Source organism: Salvelinus sp. IW2-2015, linkage group LG25 (assembly GCF_002910315.2).
Source record: "Salvelinus sp. IW2-2015 linkage group LG25, ASM291031v2, whole genome shotgun sequence".
Taxonomy (NCBI): Eukaryota; Metazoa; Chordata; class Actinopteri; order Salmoniformes; family Salmonidae; genus Salvelinus; species Salvelinus sp. IW2-2015.
The window spans coordinates 25652352-25660745 of record NC_036865.1 but is presented as its reverse complement, the minus strand read 5'-3'; the positions used below and the strand labels follow the sequence as shown (position 1 = coordinate 25660745).

Sequence of the window (8394 nt, the reverse complement as noted above, 5' to 3'; positions counted from 1 at the left end):
TCTTAGCTACAGTATGCATATCTCCCTGGCATATTACATGATTTATGCAGCAGCATACAASACATTTTTGGACTCACCTTATTGTGCTGTGCTCACTTGAACAGGAAGGTGGTCCTTCGTGGGCAAATTTTTTCATCACACTTTATCATCAAAGTTTGGCATTCTCTGGATTTATGGTGCTTTCAAGACAACTGGGCACTCTGGGAAAAAAACAAGGCTGAATCATGATGACGTCAGTGATCTTCAGGTCGTAGCTCTAGAAAGAGGCCAGAGTTCCAGATTTAAAATTCAGAGTTGGATGACCGTTCAAAACGTATTTTCCCAATTGGAGCTCGTTTTTCCCCGAGTTTCCAGTTGTCTTGAAATTTCGCAGTTCCGAGTTAACAGTTGTTTTGAGCACAGCACAAATCATGCTTCAATGACAGCATGGCCAATGTTGAATGTTTATCATTTTAAGTTTGGAAAAGAGACTCTTAATCCCAGACTTGGGACCACAAAGCYACTCCACWGAATAGCAGGCTARKGATTGCTTTGCAATGCTTGCWGTTAGCCACTGATTCCTTCCAAACCACTCATTGTTGAATTTGCGATTTGCAACTTGTTGTGTAATGTTTATGTCCAATGGCCAATGAGCACCGATAAGTTTTATATATAATTTCTCTTTATTATTTATCTTCATATGACAAGGATTAAAAAGGATTTGCCAGTAGATTGTCGACTTGATTCATGAGGATGACARCTAGCTAAGATTTTGAAAGTATAATGTTGACATGATCAGTCCAATCAAAGCTACTGTAGATGTAACGTGATTTGACATAATTTTATCTGTGGCCAATGACCTTGAGGGCACTTCTAATGTAACTCTATGGCAGCACCCAAGGGGCTTGAATTTTTTAGCTCTACACTTAGACTTGGCGGTGACGTAGTGTCCCCACTTAGACTTGGCGGTGACGTAGTGTTCAAATACATCTGTATTAGGTAATTGTTATTTAAAACTTTTTTCTGTCTTTGTCACGATTGTCGTAACGTTGAAGAGAGGAGGACCAAAGCGCAGTGTGGTTTGAATACATCTTCTATTTTTAATGAAGACGAAAACGAAGAACACTTGACAAACTAATACAAAACAATAAACGACGAACGTGAAGCTAATCAAAACAATGTGCTAACATGCAACATAGACATAAACAATCACCCACGAACTACCTAATGAAAAAGGCTGCCTAAATATGGTTCCCAATCAGAGACAACGATAGACAGCTGTCTCTAATTGAGAACCAATCYAGGCAACCATAGACATACATACACCTAGACTATACACTGCCCCATAAACATACAAAMCCCCTAGACAATACAAAACACATACATCCCYCATGTCACACCCTGACCTAACTAAAATAATAAAGAAAACAAAGCTAACTAAGGCCAGGGCGTGACAGTCTTTAAGTATTTTAATGGTTATTTGGAAAAACCAACTACTCAATCAAATTGTATTTGAAAGTTTTTTCAAATACTTATTTGAAATACTATTTTCAAATACCTGGGTTAAATGCATCGGCGTGCATTTGAGTGTTTTCTAATAAGTACTTGTTTTTTCAAATAAAGGTTATCTGAATACTTATTTTGAAATGTATTGAAAAGTAATTGCAATAACTGAAATAGTATTTGAACCTAGGGGTGTATTCATTCCGGTGATTCTGTTGGGGCGGCAGGTTGCCTAGCGGTTAAGAAAGATGGAATAAGACTATGTACATATAAATATATGGATGAGCAATGACTAAGCGGCATAGGCAAGGTGCAATAGATGGTCTAAAATATAGTATATACATATGGGATGAGTAATGCAAGACATGTAAACATCATTATTAAAGTGGCAATATTAATAAAGTGACTAGTGATCCATTAGTGGCCAATGATTTCAAGTCTGTATGAAGGCAGCAGCTTCTCTGTGTTAGTGATGGCATTATTCATCTTCTTGGTTGCTGCCTCCCTTCAATTCATTTTGGCTGCACAGCAATGTGTCAGAGACTGAGAAATGTCTCAGTACAGTTGGCACACTGGTAAGAATGGTTCATTCAGTATCACATGAAAACACATGTTGACAAAACATTAGAAACACCTTCCTATTATTGATTGCACCCCTTATTGCCCTCAGAACAGCCTCAATTTGTTGGTGCATGGACTCTACAAGGTGTCGAAAACATTCCACAGGGATGCTGGCCTATGTTGACTCCAATGCTTCCCACAGTTGTGTCAAGTTGGCTGGATGTCCTTTGGGTGGTGGACCATTCTTGATACGCACGTGAAACTCAAACYTGTGTGCCTGGCGCCTACTACCATACCCCGTTCAAAGGCACTTAAATATTTTGTCTTGCCCATTCACCCTCTGAATGGCACACATACACARTCCATATGTCTCAAGGCTTAAAAATATATTTTTAACCTGTCTCCTCCCCTTCATCTACACTGATTGAAGTGAATGTAACAGGTGACATCCATAAGGGATCATAGCTTTTTCACCTGGATTCACCTGGTTAGTCTATGTCATGGAAAGAGCAGGTGTTCCTAATGTTTTGTGCGCWGTGTGTATTGCTATGTAATTAAACATATTTTTTTCACAACAAAACCATATGAATTAATATATTCAACGATTTTAATTAATCTAAACATATTAATTTATATTCATATAAACATAATAAAACATCTCTTTAGTTTACATTTTTAAATTTTAATGTCACGTGCACAAGTACAGTGAAAATCTCCTCTTCATCTCACCAAAATTGATAAATGTTGGATACCAAAAATGTTTTAATTGGCTACCACAATGTTTGCTGAGTTGGTTGTCATTACTGCCTCTTYTACAATGTATTTATGCTACAATGTATGTATCACAGCAACATTTTTATGCATTTTTCTTTTCCGCCTAGGTTTTCAGAACGTACGCCCATTGAAAAATCAGGTGTGTCTTGGTGTAAGACCCGCCCCGATTTACTTTACATGGCATTGTATGGGAATTTGATTGACAGCAGGCAGCAGCTGCTGAACAGCCCAGACATTGCGCAGGATACAGTATAGCTGGGGAACGGCGAGAGAGTTACGGTAGTTTTCCTCGCACTTGAGGTGGTATAGTGCATGAAATAAATGACTCTTTGGAAAAAGCTCATGTGTTAGGGCAGGGTTTTGTCGGAATAACGCAAAAATGGATGAAGTTGCCAAACGTAAGTAACCTGGGAAAATGTATGGCTGTTTAGTGCAGTCAACAGTAGGCAACAAATATGGCTTCGTGTGCCTTTTCCTATTTGTTATAAAAAATTGCTGTCCCATGCCATTAGATGTCATGGCTGTTCTGCTGAATTCATACAAGTGACAATTAGGAAGTTAGTTCCTTGTTCGCTTATCGGGCAGGGGGGTCATTTTGGAGAAATAAAGCCAAGGATACGTTAGCTAACCAGTCTGCTAACGTTAGCTAGTTAGCTACCGAACTAAAGCGAACGGCAATGGAGCCAAAGCACAAAGAGTTGTTAGACCAATRCCACCAAAACTTGCTGGACTCAATAACTGACGCAGACCGGCTGATAGAGTTGCTGATAATCTCCGGTACTCTAAGCCAGCTCGACCGCTTCGAACTGGACCAAAACTGCTCTTCCAGCGCGGAGAAAGTGGACCAGCTTTTRAAGATGCTTGTGAACAAGGAAAGCGACCATTTCCTCGAACTGTGTGTGGCCTTGGAGAAGACGTACCCTGAGCTGTATTCTGCACTCTTTACTAACGGCGGTGGACCCGTTGACCATTCGTCTGGTAAGATACCATGCACGCATGCAACACTTTTGCACATCAAAACGTATGACGCATTCTTGCTACATTCCTCCACACAACATTAGAGATATTGAAGTGCTACCTATACCCACGTCTCATAGTGCACTTACAGGGTGGTCTGCTGTGCAATACTTCTAAAAGCTATCCTACATAAGATAAAACTGTTTCCTTCCACCCCAGCCACATGATCCTATGGATCATTGACTAGCTATGTCATTCTCATGTTGACATTAGGGGTGTTGATATGCAGCATTCAAAGCCATAATACCAGAACTCCAGGTCCTTGTGTGGCCCTTGTGGTTTCTTTCAGGATGGAACTTTTTTGAAGGTGAAATATTGCTGTGGAATGAAAAATGTGATGCTGAAAAGAATGGAACTTTGTTAACATTAAGTTGTTACCAAAGTTTGGTTCTGTTTCAGCATCACGTTGTTCATTCCACAGCAACATTTCACCTTCAAATGATCACCAGCAGAGACAGAGGCCACAGGCTCTATAACCAAACTCTTATCACTATTTATTATAGTCAGTGTGGACTCTGCTACTGTTTGGCTAGGCAGTAGATGCTAAATGAACACACTTGCCATTCCTCCTTTTGAATGAGGAGCATGCAATATGTATTCCAGAATAACACTTCAGAGACCACCCATATATAGGTAACAACATATTTTCATTACAGTTGCAATGCACATATAGTCACATTCATAGTGGGCATATTATACAATGTATAGGATACAGATGGGGCTATTTCACTGTATTTAGGTATGCTTTTTCCCCCCCATCAAACTATACTGAACGAAGAGGGCAACATGCAACAAATTCATTGATTTTACTSAGTTACAGTTCATATGAGGAAGTAAATTCATTAGGCCCGAATCTATGGATTTCACATGACTGGGAATACAGCTATGCATCTGTAGGTCACATATACCTTAAAGAAAAAAAAAGTAGAGGCATGGATCAGAACCAGTCAGTATCTGGTGTGACCACCGTTTTGCCTCATGCAGCGCGACACATCTCCTTCACATAGAGTTGATCAGGCTGTTGATTGTGGGCTGTGTAATGTTGTCCCACTGCTCTGCAATGAGGATTAGGGCCTAATGAATTGACTTCTTCATGGATATTGGCCGGAACTGGAACATGTCATACACTTCAATCCAGAGCATCCCAAACATGCTCAATGGGTGACATGTTGGGTGACATGTCTGGTGACAATGCAGGCCATGGAAGAACTGGGACATTTTCAGCTTCCAGGAATTGTGTACAGATCCTTGCATTGGGGCCGTGCATTATCATGCTGAAACATGAGGTGATGGCAGCAGATGAATGGCACGACAATGGGCCTCAGTACCTCGTCACGGTATCTCTRTGCATTCAAATTGCCCTGGGTAAAATGCGGGTGTGTTCGTTGTCTGTAGCTTATGCCTGCCCATACCATAACCCCATCGCCAACATGGGGAATTCTGTTCACAACGTTGACATCAGCTAACCGCTCGCCCACACAACGCCATACATGTGGTCTGCGTTTGTGAGGGCTGTGGGACATACTGCCAAATTCTTAAAATGTTTGTTGGAGGCGGCTTATGGTAAAGCAATGAACATACAATGTTCTTGCAACAGCTCTGGTGGACATTCCTGCAGTCAGCATGCCAATTGCACTCTCCCTCAACTTGAGAAATCTGTGGCATTCTGTTGTGACAAAACTGCAAAATTTAGTGGCCTTGTATTGTCCACAGCACAAGGTTCACCTGTGTATGACCATGCTGTTTAATCAGCTTCCAGATATGCCACACCTGTCAGGTGGATGGATTATCTTGGCAAAGGAGAAATGCTCACTAACAGGGACATAAACACATTTGTGCACAAAATAGAGAAATAAGCTTTTTGTGCGTATGGAACATTTCTGGGGTCTTTTCAGCTCATGAAACATAGGACCAACAGTTTGCATGTTGCATTTATATTTTTGTTCAGTGTAATTCAAGTGTCCTTTTACTTTAGGTTTATTAGGGGAAATGAAATGCAGTAGCCAGTAGGGCTAAATGTGCACGTAATTTCCCAAGTTGTCATCAATATGTAATATCATGTAATTTGCATTTACGTTTAAATACAAGTGCTTCCTGGCTTTTATATTATACGCTCACAGACTGACTTGTTTCCATGGAAATGCTCTCGCGGCTGACGTGCCCTTTCATATCGACCCTAGCATGATGTGCATGCGTATAACTATGCTTATAAATCCATAACATGGTGTCAGTCATATTCTCTATTTTCCATTGTACAGTAGATTGCATGTAGCCAGTACTATACACCCAGTTATTGTCCTATTAGACTAGTGGTCCCCAATTACATTCAGCCGCGAACCCTGTACTAGGGTTGGTGACTTGTACTTGGTGAACCCTGTACTAGACCATTTAGAAAATGTTGCATCTGAATGACAGTCATTCATTCAGCCTGTATGCACTTTCTCAAATGGAGGTTTAAACCAACCGTTCCCAGACAGTTTGAAGGTGGACTACAGTTGACTCTTGATAAATGCACRTCGTATATATGCATTAGGGATGTGCGTCTTTCCCTTTCAAGAGGATACGTATCTAGATACACTACCGTTCAAACATTTGGGGACAAAAAGCAAAAAAAGTGTCCATTTTAAATAACATCAAATTGATCAGAAATACAGTGTAGACATTGTTAATGTTGTAAATGACTATTGTAGCTGAAAACGGCAGATTCTTTAATGGAATATCAACATAGGCGTGCAGAGGCCCATTATCAGCAACCAACACTCCTGTGTTCCAATGRCACGTTGTGTTAGCTAATCCAAGTTTATCATTTTAAAAGGCTAATTGATCATTAGAAAACCCTTTTGCAATTATGTTAGCACAGCTGAAAACTGTTGTTCTGATTAAAGAAGCAATAAAACTGGCCTTCTTTAGACTAGCTGAGTATCTGGAGCATCAGCATTTGTAGGTTCGATTACAGGCTCAAAATAACTTTCTTCTGAAACTCGTCAGTCTTCTTGTTCTGAGAAATGAAGGCTATTCCATGTGAGAAATTGCCAAGAAACTGAAGATCTCGTACAACGCTGTGTACTACTCCCTTCACAGAACAGCGCAAACTGTCTCTAACCAGAATAGAAAGAGTGGGAGGCCCTGGTGCACAACTGAGCAAGAGGGCAAGCACATTAGTGTGTCTAGTTTGAGAAACARACGCCTCAAGTCCTCAACTGGCAGCTTCATTAAATAGTACCCGCAAAACACCAGTCTCAACATCAACAGTGAAGAGGCGACTCCGGGATGCTGGCCTTCTAGGCAGAGTTGCAAAGAAAAAGCCATATCGCAGACTGGCCAATAAAAAGGATTAAGATGGGCAAAAGAACACAGCCACTGGACAGAGGAACTCTGCCTAGAAGGCCAGCATCCCGGAGTCGCCTCTTCACTGTTGACGTTGAGACAGGCAGACAGGTGTTTACGCATACTATTTAATGTGCAAGATCAGAACAGGCCGCCTACCTTGCATTGGTCAGCGCTCAAACATGGGCACAGTGACGTTACCCTGTGTATCTGAAAATGACCATATACAGTTGAAGTCAGAAGTTTACTATACACCTTAGCCAAATACATTTAAACTCAGTTTTTCACTCATTTAATCCTAGTAAAAATTCCCTGTCTTAGGTCAGTTAGGATCACCACTTTATTTTAACAATGTGAAATGTCAGAATAATAGTAGAGAATGATTTATTTCAGCTTTTATTTCTTTTATCACATTCCAGTGGATCAGAAGTTTACATACACTCAATTAGTAGTTGGTAGCATTGCCTTCAAATTGTTTAACTTGGGTCAAACGTTTCGGGTAGCCTTCCACTAGCTTCCCACAATAAGTTGGGTGAATTTTGGCCCATTCCTCCTACAGAGCTGGTGTAACTGAGTCAGGTTTGTAGGACTCCTTGCTCCAACACACTTTTTCAGTTCTTCCCACTTTTTTTATAGGATTGAGGTCAGGGCTTTGTGATGGCCACTCCAATACCTTGACTTTGTTGTCCTTAAGCCATTTTGCCACAACTTTGGAAGTATGGTTGGGGTCATTGTCATTTGGAAGACCCATTTGCAACCAAGCTTTAACATCCTGACTGATGTCTTGAGATGTTGCTTCAATATATCCACATCCTTTTCCTTCCTCATCATGATGCCATCTATTTTGTGAAGTGCACCACTGGGTTTGAAGGAAGGCCTTGAAATGCATCCACAGGTACACCTCCAATTGACTCAAATGATGTCAATTAGCCTATCAGAAGCTTCTAAAGCCATGACATCATTCTCTGGAATTTTCAAGCTGTTAAAGGCACAGTCAATTTAGTGAATGTAACCTTCTGACCCACTGGAATTGTGATACAGTGAATTATAAGTGAAATAATCTGTCTGTAAACAATTGTTGGAAAAATGACTTGCGTCATTCACAAAGTAGATGTCCTAACCGACTTGCCAAAACTATAGTTTGTTTAACAAGAAATTGTGGAGTGGTTGAAAAACGAGTTTATGATTCCAACGCAAGTGTATGTAAACTTCCGACTTCAACTGTAGGTCTAC

The 8394-nt window shown here is 40.6% G+C and overlaps 1 protein-coding gene across 1 annotated transcript in view; it reads left to right on the top strand.

Moving 5' to 3' along the window:
* Positions 1 to 3024: 3024 nt before the first annotated feature.
* LOC111951768 (disks large homolog 5-like) overlaps positions 3025 to 8394 on the top strand; it is a 118152-nt gene continuing 112782 nt past the window's right edge. Inside the window, exon 1 of the mRNA XM_070435000.1 lies at positions 3025 to 3795. Within this exon, the coding sequence (XP_070291101.1) occupies positions 3495 to 3795 (301 nt within the window). The 5' untranslated portion in view covers positions 3025 to 3494. The remainder of the gene's footprint in view (positions 3796 to 8394) is intronic.